Source organism: Peromyscus leucopus, chromosome 2 (genome assembly GCF_004664715.2).
Source record: "Peromyscus leucopus breed LL Stock chromosome 2, UCI_PerLeu_2.1, whole genome shotgun sequence".
Lineage (NCBI taxonomy): Eukaryota > Metazoa > Chordata > Mammalia > Rodentia > Cricetidae > Peromyscus > Peromyscus leucopus.
In genome coordinates this window covers 64612584-64629743 of record NC_051064.1, presented here as the reverse complement: position 1 = coordinate 64629743, position 17160 = coordinate 64612584, and the positions used below count along the sequence as shown (strand labels likewise).

General features: G+C 47.3%; 1 protein-coding gene across 4 annotated transcripts in view; it reads right to left on the bottom strand.

Moving 5' to 3' along the window:
- Positions 1-17160, bottom strand: part of Epb41l4b (erythrocyte membrane protein band 4.1 like 4B) — a 153046-nt gene that overhangs the window by 17507 nt on the left and 118379 nt on the right. For 2 of the 4 annotated variants that reach the window (XM_028882995.1, XM_028882993.2), the window contains exons 19-22: positions 16913-16980; positions 13571-13669; positions 9065-9242; positions 6123-6200 (exon numbers count right to left, since the gene is read on the bottom strand). In XM_028882995.1, coding sequence (XP_028738828.1) covers positions 6123-6200; positions 9065-9242; positions 13571-13669; positions 16913-16980 — 423 coding nt within the window. Of the gene's footprint in view, positions 1-6122; positions 6201-9064; positions 9252-13570; positions 13670-16912; positions 16981-17160 lie in introns of all 4 variants that reach the window. The other 2 variants (XM_028882992.2, XM_028882994.2) reach the window with 1 other exon arrangement.

Here is a 17160-nt window from a genome sequence, read left to right as displayed (position 1 = left end):
CTGTCCTCTGACAACCGCAGAGCTGAGAAGCTGCCAGGGGCTTTCACAGCCATAACCACTTCAACAGACCTGCTTCCCATTCACATCTGGGAGATGCAGAGACTGTTTCAGTCAAAGTCGGAATCCCAGGTTCCACCCCTTCTTTGTTGATTGTTTCTAAGGCCTTTCTTCAGAGCTAAGTGAATCCAAATTAGTCACCTGCAGTTAAAGTTTACCAGCCTACTTAAAATCCTCCTCCTGTTCTCTTGGGTCCTCAGGAGAGATCCTGCCTGCTTAAGAAATTACAAGATGATGCTTGTAGGAGCCTGGCTGGTGTCAATACCCCAGGGTGTCCATGCTCCATTTAGAACCAGCCACACCAGGGACTCTCCACGTACACCTCCACACATAAGCCCCTGGGCCCCTACTCCTGCCGATAGCAACAGGAACTTAACATACGTTTAGTGAAGGAAATAAAATCTGCCACAAATAACCAAAAAACATCCTATCACCTAATGGTCAGAATTTGGACTGATAATTAGGAATGATTTAAGACTTTGTCCAGTGCTGGACTTTTATGGTAATTGCTCCAATACTTTTGACCTTCCTAAATAGTTACCTGAGTAGATGTAAATGAATGAACGTTCCTGATCTCCTAGTAAACCCACAACCTTGACTCTTAGTCAATGGGCAGGAAACAAAGTATCAACAACACATCTAACAGGATGCTTAGGATGCCAATTTGCTTTTTCTCTGGCTCTTCCCTTCTTGTTTGGGACATTTCTGCATTTATTACACCACTTTTTTTGTATAGATAATTAGCTTTTGAATTTTAAAATGTGACCCTTTGGGAGAATGAAATGATTCTTGGCATCAATAAATAATAATGTTGTTGTTGGTGGGGGGAGGGATTCTTTTTCATAGGCTGAGGAAAGGACATTGCTGGTCTGAGTAGAGAAGAGAAAGTCGTTCCGACAGAGACGGGAAGACAAGCGAGAATACTGAGTAATGAGGCCACAGTGAGCTAGCCCCCTCTCTTAGGGCCTAAGCCCTGGGAACAGGAATTAAGAGCAAGGAAGAGCACAGTCCCTGGTCAGGTAGAGCGAGGAGGCAGTAAATCCCAGGACAGAATGCCCCCAGGACAGAATGATGGCCAGGAAGTGAAAACAGTGATCCCCCAGAAGCCCCACTAGAGATGCAGAGAGTATCTCAGATGTATCTATGAATGATAACATAGTGCATTGACCAGACTTTTCTACACCCCTCCTGAACCTTGGGGGACAATGAAGAAGCCATGGGGAAATAGAGGACACCTAGACTTCAGATTTAGTGTCAACCCACCTGGAAGAATGGAGTTCAAAACAAATACTAAGTGATTGACCCAACTGGAAACCCAGTCCTGACGCCCTACCAGGGCCTGATCCCATGTCTCATGTGGCCTTCCTCAGTCCAGACCCATGTCTCCCAGTCATGTACACACTTCACTACTACTGTCTCAGGACAAACTGGCTCTCTGTAGCCTTGTGGCTGAGTAGTTTAGAAAACACAGAGCTCAGGGAGGGGTGAGCTCCACAGGGTAGGGGGGAGTCAAGAACAGAGAGAGACAGATGTTTATGTCTGTTACCAGCAGGAGGGAGGCTGACTAGCTGACCCAATATGAGGCAGGGCTCTGTGTGCCTAGCGTCCCCTTTTGACTCTTCTTATTCCTTTCCTTTCTTTTCCTTTCTTTCTTTCCTTTCCTTTCCTTCTTTCCTTTCCTTTCCTTTCTTTCCTTCCTTTCCTTTCCTTTCCTTTCCTTTCCTTTTCTTTTCTTTTCTTTTCTCCTTCCTTCCTTCCTTCCTCTCTCTCTCCTCTCTCTCTCTCTCTCTCTCTCTCTCTCTCTCTCTCTTCTTTCTTTCTTTTTCTGGACCTGGATACTTTGAAATGCTCCACCTCACAGATACTGGGCCAAGATGGAGAGTGATAACACAATATTAGTTCTCATAGAGTCTCAGTGGAACATTCCTGAATGAATGCCACAACATCTGGTCCTATTCTTCACTCTCCAGTTTCCTTCTAGTGCTGGCCCAAGGATTACAGGGTACTGAAGACATCTCAATCAGGAGAAGAGAGGAAACTGGACAGAGGCTGTGAGCCCGGAGGTGATTATAGGAGAGAGGTCACCTGCTGTGTGATGTCAGCAGAGAATTTTAATGTTCTTGTCTGAATGCAACCTTCTTCTTTTGAAGGGAAGATCCAGAGAGTGGCCAGGGGCCAAGAGTACAGATCTGGCGGCCAATAAACCACACCTCATCCAGGCTGAGTCTCTGAGACCGCAGACACAACCTCCTCCGTTCTCATGCCTCAAAAGGGCACTGCAGGACCCAACTTGAGTTGAGGCTTCGAGCATCCCAGAGCTTCCTCCAAGCCTAGGCTCTGGAGGTAAAGTTGAGGCCCATGGACCTGGCAAGCTTCAAGGACCGTTTAGGGGGACAAAAGAGACACATCCCGACTCAAGTCACCTGCCATAGGGCTTGGGTTCTAGTCTTAGGCCTGATGCCAACCTGTTGTGTGAGTTGAACAAGTGCACATCCCTGTCTGAGCCTTGGTTTCTACATCTGTAGGGGAAAAACAAGATGAAGTGTCCCCAAAGCTCCATGCGCACTGACAGGCTGGATACAAGCCAGGCATGGAGCTTTGCTTTCACGGCTGCACCCCAACCTCAAGTCTAGGACACCGAAGGGGAACACAATTACTGATACGGTGGTCCCTGGGAGCAGGTTTCCCAGTCCCAAAGTGCTGAGTCCACTCTTTGCTGAGCTGTCCAACGGCAAAGTGAGAGAGATGCTGCTCTACAGGAGACAGGAAAGGGACCAGACGACGGAAGAAGCAGACTGCCATGCCTTCCTTCCCTCTCACTCTTTGGCACTCACGGACACAGGACTCATTTGGAACGAGGAAAGGTCAGAGCCTATGGTGCCGAGGAATGCTCCCAGACGCATCCTCTGCAGAACCTATGCATGTATGCAGAACGTGGACCTCAAAGCATCCTGAGAACACAGTCACTGTGGACCTCATAGCGGGGGGGGGCAGCCTCAGTGCAGCCCAGGGACCTCAGCTGCAGATACAGTGCAGCGTCCTGGACCCCGTTTCACAGCTGAGTCAGAGCTGTCCAGAGATGGAGAGAATCATCCCCAAAGAGGATGGGTGACCGTCCCTGAAGGGGGACAGTCACTTGGCGCATCTCTAGGAGGCCCTACCATATGCTGTTTCCTTCCTAACCCCAGCCTGCAATATCCAAGCCAAGATCTTTTGATTCTACAAGTAATTAAATCTATATGACCGAACACAAGTGTTCGAGAGGAATCCTATTACTCTTGGAAGAAGTCATGGTGTATTTTAACCACAGTTCTTAGTTATGGTCAATAAATTGACCACAGTTCTTAGATCCACCAGGCCCTTTAGTAAATTAATACTTTCTTCATGCTGGCTTTTGATATAGAATAGAAAAGGCCTTTTTTTAAGACAGGGTTTCACACTGATTACAGATGTGTGTTACTATGCTTGGGTGAGACTATTTTAGTTCTCAAACAAACTCCTCTTCATACTGTAAATCCCGTGGCCCCAGACAGGGGACAGCAGCTTATACCAACGCATATGGTGTCTACTGCAGCATAACTGAACAGCTTGGAAGTTGCCCGTCAGTCCAACTCAGAGGAATAGCTTTCCCTAGCTCCTAATTCCTGCTATGCATAGTTCCTTTCACATGGTCCTCAGAACTTGGCTGTCTCCTCCACTCTCCTTCATAGGTTCTCAGGATGCACCCTAAGAGTTCCCAGATCTCTCTGACTAGCTACCCTCCAGCTGGCTGGGTGTTCTCAGGTGGCTGCCAGGGATTCCATCTCCCACAAGGCCCTGCTGGACAAGAGGCTTCAGCTGGCATGTATCTGGCAGCTCCTGACCAAGGCATGTTGCTTTCTGACTTTCCTCCATGACCCCTCTTCTCTTCCTCATCCTGGAAATCACTTCTTTGCAAAGTGGCAAATTCCCCGAAGAGGAGGCCAGATTGTTTACAAGCCAATGCATAGAGCAGAGGAGGAGGAGGAGCCAGATACCAAGGTTCCAAATCCCACGTGGTTCTGTGTGATTTGCCTATTCCGGGACTCAGTCTCTGCATCTGTGCAAAAGGCTGATGAGGTCATGCTGAAAGGTCATGAGTTGTGATAACTCTGCTGGAAGGGAAGGGGAAAAGGGTACTGTGGTCTTGACAACTTGTCTAACAAGAAGACCATGAGTAACCATGACATACGCTCAATTGTGATGGTCCCCAGAGCAGGGTCTCCCTGGCAGCTCTCAGCTGCTCTTAGCCTGGTCCAACTTGCTAGGCAAAAAAAGATGGCTATAGAATGACAAGCACTGTGTCTACCCAGACTCTCCTGAAAGCCTCCTGAAGAGTCTTTTCTTTGCAAGTTGATGCCCAATGACTCTTCCTCCTGGCCTCTCCCTGGGCATCTTCTACACAGCTCTTCCATGGTGCTTGGCCATTTATCAACCTGGACACCCTTGAGCTGCCCTCCAACCTGGAACTATCCTATAACTAAGAACAAAGCTCTCAGGAAATAGGTTCCGGCTTAATTCATATTTTACCTCACAGCCCAAATGGTGATTTATGTCCAGCCCAAAGTGGACCACGATTTATGCTCAACTTTATTGAGATATCAGGCTGAGCCTAGCCAAAAGCTATTTCCAAGTTTGCCTGTATTATCTAATAATATATTTGTGTTGCACTCTAGTCTCAATATGGCTCTCTCTCTCTCTCTCTCTCTCTCTCTCTCTCTCTCTCTCTCTCTCTCTCTCTCTCTCTGTGTGTGTGTGTGTATGTGTGTGTGTGTGTGTGTGTGTGTGTGTGTGTGTGTGTGCATTCCCCCCTCCCTCCTTCTCCTCTTTCTCTTCTGAGACAAAGATATCCTGATATCCCCGCTTTAGGGAAGACAGGATACTATCCAATGGCAAGATTCTTAAACGGGGAGCAGAAAGCTGCAGATGCTTGCACAGTGTTCAGGAAACCCTGGGTTCAAGTCTCAGCACTGCACAAACAGGTACGGTGATGCACACCTGGTGTGGTGGTTTGAAAGAAAACGGCCCCCAAAGGGAACGGCACTTTTAGGAGGTACAGTTTCATTGGAGTAGGTGTAGTCCTGTTCGAGGAAGTGTGCTACTGTGGAGGAAGTGTGCTACTGTGGAGGTCTCATATATGCTCAAGCCACACCCAGTGTCTCAGGCCACTTCCTGTTGCCTGTGAGCCAAGATGTAAGACTCTCAGCTCCTTTTCTAGTACCATGTCTGCCTGCATGCTGCCTTGCTTCCCACCAGGATGATAATGGATTGAACCTCTGAACTGTAAGCAAGCCACCCCAATTAAACGTTTTCCTTTATAAGAGTTGCCATGGTCATGGTGTCTCTTCACAGCAGTAGAAACTCTAAGACACCTGGTATCCCAGAACTCAGGAATTAGAGGTAGGAGGATCAGAAGTTCAAGGGCATCCCTGGCTACATAGCAAGTTCAAAGCCAGCCTGGGCTACGTGAGACCTTATCTCAAAAAAAAACAAAGCACAAAATGATTGCATGTGTGGAGAGTGGCCAGACACTAGAGTAAGAACTTGCCTGCCTGTCTCCTTTACTGCTCTGTCCTATAAAAAAGGCTTCTCGGCTGCAGGAGTCCCACGAGGGCCACTATCCCTAATGGGAGACCTGTATACAGGAGAGATGATGGTAGGGGGCATAACAGGTCTGGAAAGCCAGAGAAGAGCCTTGAGCCAGTGTTTCAGACCAGATGGATTGCCAAAAGCAAGAGCAAGAGATGGGTGGGCATGCAGGGCACAGCCTGGGAAGCCAGGAAGCTGAGACCCAAGCATGGAGGAGCTCCATTATACTTGAGGAGCAGCAGACAGGCACGGCAGGACCCCTACAGCCACCCTCTGAGGAGAAGGAGCACCCCTCCATCAAGAGCCCCCAAAGTTGCTGGGGTCCTGGTGTCTGACCCTTCCCGAGAGCTTCCAGAATACGTGGAAGCCCTCCAACAGCAGTGCCCACCTCTCCAGCCTCCCACTGCCAGATGCGTCTATGGTCTATGGCTTTTCTGCTTTTAGAAAAATAAGTTTACCAGAGGAGTGGCTTCTGTGAAGTCCATCAGCAGGTCGCCTGGCCCCAAGGTGAAGGTGCCTCCATGGTCAGAGGGGCTCTGCAAAGGCAGGCAGAAATGTCCCTGGTTAGTGATACCCAGAGCAGATGACAGGGCTCAAAAAGGGGGGAGGGAGGCTGCACTTCCCTAACAATGAGCTGCTCAGAGTGCAACTTCTCCCCGCAACATGCCCCTCCCCAGCAGTGTGCAAAATAGCCAGGACGAACCCCAACTTTGCCCTGAAATCTGGATGGATAGAAATAAAGTAAGGTGTGGGATCTGGCCTTTTTAAAGCTACAAACCAGTTCCTTCAGTGCTTTGAGTCTGTTTTATTTTACTGGTTTTTGGGGGAACCGCTTCAAAGAGTCTGCAGAACACATAAATAGAACAAGAAGCCATCCCTCACGGAGAGTCAGGGAATAATAGAGAGGACCATGAGGAGGGTCGCTGGAACCTCTGAAGAGTGTTCAAGAAAATGCTCTGTCGTGCTCTGGGGTCCTAGCTGCACAGGCAGATCCCAGGCCCTTTGAGGAAGCACAAAACACAACTCACAGGCCCATCAATTTGACATAAGGGGCCTAAAAAGAGAGATGGCCAGCAGAGGGAGCCCTGGAGCTTTTGGGAGGATGTGGTTGCTCTCCATTCCACACACTGGGAACGCTGCAGCCTGGTTTTTTAACCAGCTGTGGTATACATGAAAGGAACCTGTCTCCCACTTGACAAACTGTAAGAAGAGTCCCGGTTACAGGCAGTGAAGCCAGTATGGTGGCACACATCTATAATCCCGGCACTTGGGAGGCTAGGGCAGACAACTTCCCATGGGTTCAAGGCCATCCTGAGCCACAGATTAAGTACCAGACCATCCAGCTATGTAGCAAAACTCTACCTCAAGCAAAACGAAATTCAAAAAGAGATGCCAGGATTCATCCTCTAGATCGCCAGAGAGCCCCAGTCTGCACCAGTCAACACAGTCACACTCTTGTGTCTATTTTAGACACATGAAGAAAGGACCTTGGGAAAGGTGGACCTCGCCATACAGTCTACGGGCCTGGAACACCGCTGTTTAGATCTTGCCAGGAATCGTGACCCTGGAAGCTGCACAAGCCTCAGGGATCCAGTGGCTCTCACGAGGCCCAGCGAGGTTTCCGTGCTGATGTGAGCTTTGGTGCTGAGCTTCTCATTTTCAAGAGTCGGGGGAGCGAAGGCTGAAGGAATATGGGCTTTGAAAAAGATTGCCCTTTGGGGAGCTATTACTGGCGTGTGAATGGGGGAGCTAGAACCCACTGGAGCTTCCATCTTGCGGTCAGGGTATCTGCTCCCTGTATATATCTCCCCTCAGGAGTTGCATGGACCACAGCCATCTTTGGCTCAGCAGGGACAGTAACGGGGTCAATTGTATTTGAACCAACGGCGGAAGAGTGGCTGGTGACAGAGCCAGCCAGAGAAAAGCAAGAGAGTATTTCACGGAAGGCCTGTCACCAGCATTCACACTTGCAGCTTCCTGAAATTTCAAACTGAGTGGTATTTCTCATTTTCAAACAATCAACACACCTTATCCAATATAAGGCATGGGATGGGAACACATCTATGTTTTCTATTTCTCCAAATTGTCCATTATGGAGTGGGGCTGGGGGGGGGTGTGGGCACTACTCTTCCCTTTACTTTTATGATATTTCAAGATGGTTTAAAACACTTTTCATCTTTTGAAGTTACATTGACTTGTTGTATGTGTGCATGCATACATGTGCACATATGCACAGTGTGGGTGTGGAGGTCAGGGGACAACTTTGGGGAGTCAGCTCTCTCCTTACACCATGTAGGTCTTGGGGACCCAGTTCAGATCACCAGACTTGGAGTCAAGCACCTTTAACTCCTGAGCTCTCTTACCAGCCTGTAAGAGGGAATTTTACTTGTTTGTTGTTTGTTTGTCTGTTTTCAGGACAGGGTCTCACTATGTAGCCCTGGATGGCTGTCCTGGAACTCACTCAGGAGACCAGGCTGGCCTTGAACTCATAGAGACCCACCTGCTTCTGCTTTCTAAGTGCTGAGACTAAAGACGTATGCCTCCATACACCCAGGGCCACAGAGTGATATAAAACATTACCCCCAAGAATCTCCTAAACATGCCCTAAAATACAGTGCATGCTGTTGAGTTTTACATCATAAAATGTCTCTCATAAATGCTTGTCAGACACTCTGTTCCTTTTAAAAATTAATTAATTAGGGCCGGGCGGTGGTGGCGCATGCCTTTAATCCCAGCACTCGGAACGCAGAGGCAGGCGGATCGCTGTGAGTTTGAGGCCAGCCTGGTCTACAGAGTGAGTTCCAGGACAGGCACCAAAGCTACAGAGAAACCCTGTCTCAAAAATAATTAATTAATTAATTAATTAATTTGTTGGGTTTTTTTAAAGACAGGGTTCTTTGTATAACAGCTCTGGCTGTCCTGGAACTCGCTTATAGATCAGGCTGGCCTCGAACTCACAGAGATCCAACTGCCTCTGCCTCCCCAGTGCTGGGATTAAAGGCATTCACCATCACTGCCCAGCTGCTCCTTTTAATTTTAATTATCAACTCTTTTGCCATGGAACCAAACTTAATCTCATCATTTTAAACTGGCTTTGCTTTTTTAAAGACAGGTCTCACATTAGCCTCGAACTCACTATATAGTGGAGTATGACCTGAAACTTCTGATCCCGCCTTCACCCCCTGATTTGGGATTATGGGTGTGTGCCCCTGTGCCTGGCCTACCTGTGCTAGCGATCAAATTCGTAGCTTTAACTCTACCAACTGAGTTAAATTACCAGTCTGGTTTTACTGTTTTTTAATGCATGCATGCATGCATGCAACTGATTACGCAAAATTTAAGTGCTCAATCTGAGTGCCATTTACCAAGTGTGTATTATGCCTCAGGCTTTTTCCCATACCTTGGCCCCTGGGGACAGTGGGCTCTTGACTTCTGACTTCTGAGGCGAGCTGACTTTCTGGACTTTGGGGGACGCCAGCGGCACTGTGACTTGAGTGGCAGACATCGTGGTGTTTGTGGTTGTGGCTGTGGTGGCTCCCACTGCCTCAGCCAGGTCTGGAGGGAGGTCATCTTCATCACTGCGGTTACTAAAAGCACATGAAGCTCTGCTCATTACAATAATACACAGCCCGTGAGGGGTTCGGGGAGGGGAGAAGAGGCCAAAATGGGAGGACACGGCTCTCCAAATCGATGCCCACTCAACATCAAGTTTACAAGATCCAAGACCAAAAGCCAGTGTGTGTGTGTGTGTGTGTGTGTGTGTGTGTGTGTGTGTGTGTGTGAGATTGCGGCAAACCACACATAACATGATATTTATCATTTTAACCACTTATATACAGACCCTTCTGTGGTGTGACCTACATTCACAGTTATGTAGCCACCCCACTATACAGTCCCCAGCCATGTCCCTCTCTCCATGAGCTTACCTATTCCTGAGCCCTCACGGAAGCAAGTGATGCTTTCAAAATCCAACGACACTGTGGTATATAACAAAATGCCTTTCCCTTTTATGTTGAGAAATGCTCCATTGCATGGCCATATCCTATTTTCTTAGCTGTGTATTTGCTAGTAGACACTTGGCTGGACATTCATGTCACAGTAAGTCCAAATAGACGCAGAGGCTGTGTACTATAGACTCCACTTTGGCGAAGCAGCAGGAATCAAGCTCATGAACCATCTCTCTAACCCTTTTCATTTGTAAGATTTATTTTAAATTTATGTGTATGCGCGTGGATATGTGCATGTGCCTATGGAGGCCAGAAGTATCAGATTCCCCCTACAGCTGGATCCACAGGCAGTGGTGACCTACATGATCTGGACACTGGTACTCAAGCCTCAGCAAGAACAGTTGTACTCTAAATCACTGAGCTGTCAGCCTAGCCAGGTTTTCACCAATTTTTTTTTAAAAAAAAGTTAATCATACAGTGATACAGAAGAGTGGGGTGAATATTTTTTAACCTTATATAAAAGCACTTTAACCCTAAAAGCAGAATCACTATTTGTTTTACATTAAAAAAAAAAAAAAACAGCTCATTTCTTATAGTAGGAAGTCAACCCAGAGTGCCTAAAATAGGAAAAGCTCCAAATTCTTCTTTCTAAAAGAAGGTTTATTATTTTTATTTTTTATTTCTCTCTGTGTATGTATGTGCACCATATATGTGCAGGTACCCTCAGTGTCCAGAAGAGGGCATCAGATCGCCCTGGAGCTGGAATGACAGGCAGTTGTGAGTCACCTGAAGAATGGGGGTCCTCTGAGAAAGTAGCAAGTTTTTTCAACCACTGACCTATCTCTCCAGCCCCCCCCCATATTTAAAAAAAAAGTCTTTTGTCTTAGACCTTATACCAAAGAAACATATTTAAGATCCAGTAAATCTCCAACTTCAGTTTCTGAGGTAATTCGTGATAAATTCATAAAATATTGTTGTTTTATCAATGCAGCCCAGGCTAGCTCAAACTCCTGACCCTCCCACTGCTGCCTCCACAGCACTGAGGGTACAGTCATGTGCCACCACACCTGGCTTTCAAAACAGTTTAACAAGTTTTTGGGAGAAGATTTTTGATTTTTGCCTTGAAACTCCTCTCCCCCCCCCCCCCCGAAGTGCAGTAATGCAAAGATAAAAAGGTTTCTCCTTTTCTTTTTCTTTCTTTCTTTCTTTTTTTTTTTTTTAAACAACAGCCAATTTGGTGATTAAGTGAAATTTTCTTTCCTTCCAGGTTACCTATAGTTAGGCATTATTTAATGATTACCTATCCCAAATGGGTGGTGAAAACATTTTGAATTCTGAAATGTGAAAGAGAAGGCAAGCCCTGCCAGCCTTGTCCTGGGGGAAGATTCTCATGGTTTCATTTGTTCCCCAGAGATCATTAGAGCTGTTAATTACCTGAGTTCTAGCCACTCAGGCTCGCCCAGAAACACTGCTGCTATATGCCCCTAAGTTCCCATCAGGGCTGGTGAGGCGGCACGTGGCTGCTCTTAAGACCCCCTGAGTGCACCCCTTTACCTTCCCACAGGGAGCTAATGGCACATCTCTGCTGGCTGTTTGGGGGCTGCCTCTGGGACTGCACCCCAACTTCCCTTAGCATCCCGGATCCCTACAGTCTTTCTCAGAAGCACAGCCTTTGGCCAGACCCCTCCCAAAATCCCTTAGAGATGGCTATTAGCTCACTTTACAGACAGATGAAGGAAAAACATTGGGAGCCGGCCTGGTGTCACAGACCTGTAATCCCAGCTACTCAGGAGGCTGAGGCAGGGAGGTCAGAAGTTCCAAGTCGGCCTGGGCAATGCAGGGAAACCTCTCTCAAAATAAAATGTGTAAAACAGACTAGAGATGTAGCTCAGTGGTAAGCACCTGCTTTGCATTGGCCGGGTCTCCAATACTGTGAAAGAAAGGAACTAAAGAATAGAGACGGACAGAAAGGGGGACGGAAGAGACGGCTCAGTGTTAAAGCGTTTGCAGTCCAAGCCTGAGGACCACAGTTTGGATCCCTGAAAACCCACATAAATGTTTGGCGGGTCTGGTGGCCTGCCTGGAACTCCAGCCTCCAAATGCATAGCCAGGGGGCCCCAGAGCACGCTGGTTAGTGACTAACCATGTCAGTGAGCTTTGGGTTTGACTGAGAGACTCTGCCTCAGTGAATAAGGTAGATTCCGTATATCAACCTCTGTCCTTTAAATGCATGCACACACAGGTGCACACGTACACATGTGTGCCCATACACGTGCAAACATGCATGATAGGTAGTTTTGAATCCCCGGGAGTGGGTTTCTCAGCCAACACAATAAGCCAGACCAAGCCAAATTAAAAGTCCAGGTTTAATGAGCCAAGCACTCTCGGGTGACTCTCAAGCCCCCGCTCCCCAGAATTGAGATGGTGGGGGGGGGAGAAATCACATGGCAGGTCTAGGGACCAGAGCTTAAATACCCTGTAGATGAGGTCTTGGGCAGCTCCGGGGGAGGAGTGGCCACTTGGAGGGCTTTCTAAGAGGGGCAGGGTTTGGAATGGGGGGCCGAAGCAGAGCTTCCAACTGAACACACACACACACACACACACACACACACACACACACACATACACACACACACACACACACACACACACACACACACGAGAAAATGGAAGGAATCCTGAGATCATTTCTCAGGATCTCAGAGCTACAAAGGGGCCTGAACATTATCTGAAATCTTTGGAGGCCGAGACTGCCCACATTTCCCACTGTGCCTGGAGATTCCTCTGCAGCTCTCTCACAAATGTCACACCCAGGGGCAGTGCCTGAGTCACAATCAGGGCCAAAAATGAGGACGCCACTGCAGTCGGTTCTCCCACCTGCGGCTGAGCCCACCTGCCCTTCTTACAGCGCTCACCTGTCTTGTTTGGGCAGTTATCTACAAGTCTGTCTCTGCCTCCAGGACGCTATGAGACTACAAAGTGAGGTGGCAGTGGGGACTGTCACCGCCGTTTTGCTAATACCTGACAATGCCTGGAACAGCAGCCAAGAGATTTTTGTTGGATTAAGTGGAAGAAAACTGGGCGGGTCCTGACATCTTAGGTAGCTCCTTGCTTCTCTCTGCTGACTGATTATGCTAAGCACTTTACTATCAAGACATGGGGTGTGGAGGCAGCTTCTCCTATGGCCTCTGGGGGTTCCTGTCTTAGTAATCATTCACCCATGTAATCCTCTTCTAGAGTGTGAGCTGGGCCTAGCAACGTGTTTCCAATAAACAGAACACGTGGAAAACAATAGAATATCTTTTTTTTTTTTTTTTTTTTTTTTTTTTTTTGGTTTTTTCGAGACAGGGTTTCTCTGTGTAGCTTCGCGCCTTCTGGAACTTACTTGGTAGACCAGCTGCCTCGAATCACAGAGATCACTGCCTCTGCTCTAAGTGCTGGATTAAAGGTATCGCCACAGCTGCTAGAATGTCTTTTCTGTGATGAAGCTATACAAGACTAACCTTCATCTTGCTAGCCTTCTCCCTGCCTCCTCTCACATGCTCTCGGACAGAGAAACCTTACAAGACTGTAAGCATAGGCTAACCTGGGTCCAACAGCCTCCCTGACCACGGATTCTGATAGCAACCACATAAAGGAGCCTTCAGAGGTGACCAAGGCCCTAGGGGACCATTTGTAGCCTTGCAGGAGACCCCAACAGAGAAGCACAGAGAGGCTGTGCCAGACTCCCAATCCCCTGTGAGGTGGTAAGCATGGAATGCTGGGAACAGTTTACTACACCAGTCAGTGATGACAAGTGTGGCCTCTGTGTGACGTTTTCATGGAGAAAATTCTGGGGCCATTACAACCTGAATGCGAATTAGATGGAGTCTGGGGGATGGCCATCTGAGAAGGTGCCTGGGAAGGGCTATCACTAAATATTCATGCATAATTGGGGGGTAGACAGGTGCAGAACTCACAAACTGTATTGTCTTGTTAACTTCCTCACTCGGGGAGGCTTGATTTCTGGCTTCTCCACAGCTGGCTGGGCTGTTTCCACGCGTATAGGAATGGGGCTTCTGGAGACACAGGAAAAGAAAAAAGGGTTAGTGTTCTTGTATTATCCTTCTGGACTGATTCTCAGCTAATATACAGCTTACCGATTCTGATGGCCCAGATATCCAATTGCTCTTGACAATTAATAATTGATATGATATTACAAAACCAAAAAGGTTCAAAAATCACAAAAACAAGCAAAAATTAGAGAGATGAGACTGTAGCAAGTGAGGAACTAAATATAACTGGGTGGGGGACCAGATAAAACTGCCTTGCTCAAAAGCTCCAACCCCAGTCTGAGGGTTTGGTTCACAGACAGGTCTTTGCTGTGAAACGAATGAAGAAAACCCCATGGCTAACCCAGACTCAGCTCCCAATATCCGGTAGCCATGATACTTAGCCCAGTAGCCCACAAAGGCTATAACACTGTAGTCTACAATGAAGCTACAGTGAACAGTAAATACTGTGTCCACAGTCTAGTATTTTAACTGAAAAAGTATAATCAGAAGAACTTTAGGACTGTTTCCAAAATATTTTAATACTATGTATTTGAGAAAATGTTTTCAAAAAGAGACGGCTCAGTGGTTAAGAATGCTTACTGCTCTTCCAAAGGACCTGAGTTCAATTTCCAGCACTCATGACTACCCATAATGCCTCCAGAAGATATGATGCTCTCTTCTAGCCTCTCAGGGCACCTATATACAGGTGTATACCCTCAAACACATAAATAAAAGTAAAAATATATCAATTTCCCTGTTATTTTGCCTCAGTCATTTATGACAACCCAGTGGATCTTTTTAAGACTGCTCTTTATCAGATTTTATTGACTTATTCTCTGTGTATGTGCACGCCTGTGTACAGAGGTTGGAGAACACACAGTCCTTCTATCATGTGGGTCTGAGGATAAACTGAGGTCTTAAAGCTCGACAGCAAGACCTTTCAGTCATTTAAGCCATCTCCCTGGCCCCAAAACAGTGATTTTAAGAAGTCTTTAATGCATTCTTACAGTCATAACTGATTTCATATTTTTTAAAAAACAGTAATTATCTCCTAACACCAAAGAGGCACGGAGGCAAGCTGAGGCCCTGAGCAAGGGCCTCCTGACAAAGCAATGGGCACTTCCCCACTTCCGTTTTCTCTTCTATGACCTGCTTACGTGGGAAGTATGCAGCTAGTGCCTAGTAAACGCTTGCTGAAGAAACACAGGAAAGGATGAACAAGGAATCGGAGTCAATGTGCTGCATTCATGGTTCCCTAGGTTGGAACTGCAAGGTAGCTGCACATGGTCCCTGAAATGACCCTATCTCCTAGGGTTCTCAGCCTGATGCAGGGAAGACCATCAATGTAAGTTGGGAAGACCGAGTGAAGGCCTGGCTGAATGCAGGGTACCATCCTCACCACCCCGACATAGAAGAGGTCCCAGCAGCAGGGCAAGGGGGAGGAACCAGAAGGAAAACAGGGAGAGACCTGTCAGAAGGAACCTCAGGCTGAGTATACTCTGGAGGCAACGACAGTCACAAAAGGTTTTAGTCTGAGGAGTGGCATTATCAGGTTTGCATTGCAAAAGTGCCCTCAGAGCCAAGAGTGTACCGGTGGGAGAGCCAGGGTATTAATGATCTAGAATTAGAGACAATGAAGGGTAGGGAGGTGTTGTGGGACATTTGTACGCTGTGTGAGATGCGTTGCTGTGACTGGTGTAATAAAAAGCCAAACAGCCAGTAGCTAGGCAGGAGAGATGGGCAGGACTTCCTGGCAGAGAGAGGAAGAGGGGACACCATCAAGATGTGGAACAAGCTGGACACACAGAATGGGAAAGAGGTAATGTGGTAGGATGTAGATTTATTTTAAAAAAAATGAGTTAATTTCACTTATAAGAGCTAGTGGGAAAAAGCCTAAGCTAAGGCCAAGCTTTCATAATTAATAATAAGTCTCTGAGTCATTATTTGGGGGCTAGTGATCCAAAGATAGTCCGATGAAAGCTTGCTATAGGGAAGGGCAGGGATTATGTTCCTGAACATATCTTTGGAGATAATACAAAAGTCAAATTGATGCATGGTGATGACCAATTAGACAAGGGGATGAGGTGGGTGGGTGGGGACAAGGACTCTTGAGTTTCAAGCTTGGGTAGGAAGTAGATAATAATGCTGTTCTCCAAGCCTGGAGACAGGTGAAGGAAGGATGATGGACAGGGCGGGAAAAGGCTTTTGTTTGGTTGGTTTGCTTTTTCCAGTGCTGGGGATGGAACTCAGGCCCTTGCACGTGATAGAAAAGTACTCTCCAACTCAGCTGCCCACCCCACCCCCTACCCCCCAGCCTGAATTAAGTCCCTGAGAAGTCCAGGCAGGAATGTATCCCTGGAAGATGACAAACATGGACAAACTTGGACAAGAATACAGACTGACAGTCATAAGACAACAGAGAGAAACTTTAGCTTTTGCTTTGAGCCTTGGGTGTAGCAATTCCATATGACACTCAGGCATTCACTAAAATGCCTTTTTGGGTCCTCACCACCTCTCCTACTCCCATCCACCCAATACACAGGAGCTCAAGAACTGGGGTGGGACTCAGGAGTCTAGTGTTTGGTTTATTTATCTGTTTTGTGTTGTTGAGGATAGAAGCCAGGGCCTTAAGCATGCTAGGCATGCTCTCTACTACTGCGTTAACCTCCCCAGCCAGAACCTAGGCTTTTCAGTATGAGACTCTGTTGTACATTTGAGGGGTACCCAAGGATGCCCCGTGAGGAGCAGGTGATGATAGACCACCAAGATGCCAAAAGGATTGCCATGATGACAGGATGTCAGTCACTTAGGGCTGAGAGAGGGATTTCCTCCAGGGTATGGGGTGGGGTGATAGTGGCTGAGAGCATCAGTGAACCCATGTGGTTCCAGTTCCGACAGAGCACAGAAATGACAGGCCCAGGGAAGAGCAGTGAGCAGACACCACTGGGAAGGGTCCTCTTTCCTGTGTTGGCAAGGTTGAACTCCACTCTGAGAGCAGAGCTTTTGAGCATCTTACTGGAGAACTGTAAGGTCAGCTCTGCACGCTCCAGGAACCACGCAAGGAGGTTGAGTTCTGTACTAGCACAGCAGGCAGTGGTGTCAGTCTGGGACTAAGCAACCTTCTGGAGGCTTACAGGGAGTCTCGAATCTGGTTTCCTTGGGCCCATGTTCTCTCCGCTCTTGTCACCCCGTCTCCCCAGGCGTGATCCTTCCAGCACAGTGGGAGGACACAGTATCATTTCCCCATTCAAACAAGAAGCAACAGACCTTACATTAGTGTCCTGAAGACTCGATTTCTTATTGATATTTACAAATGTGGGCTCCTCCTTTACAATCTGTTAAAGAAAACAAATGAGTCAAACGTAACTTAGCTTGCCATGTAAAAATGCTCTCAGGTCCTTCGCATTCAAAGTATTGTAGAGCTGGGAAGGACCACGGATGTAACTCACCAAGTGTCCTGCCAATCACAAACTTACTCTATTTACATAGTAAACAACAAGGAAAACAGAGAAGTT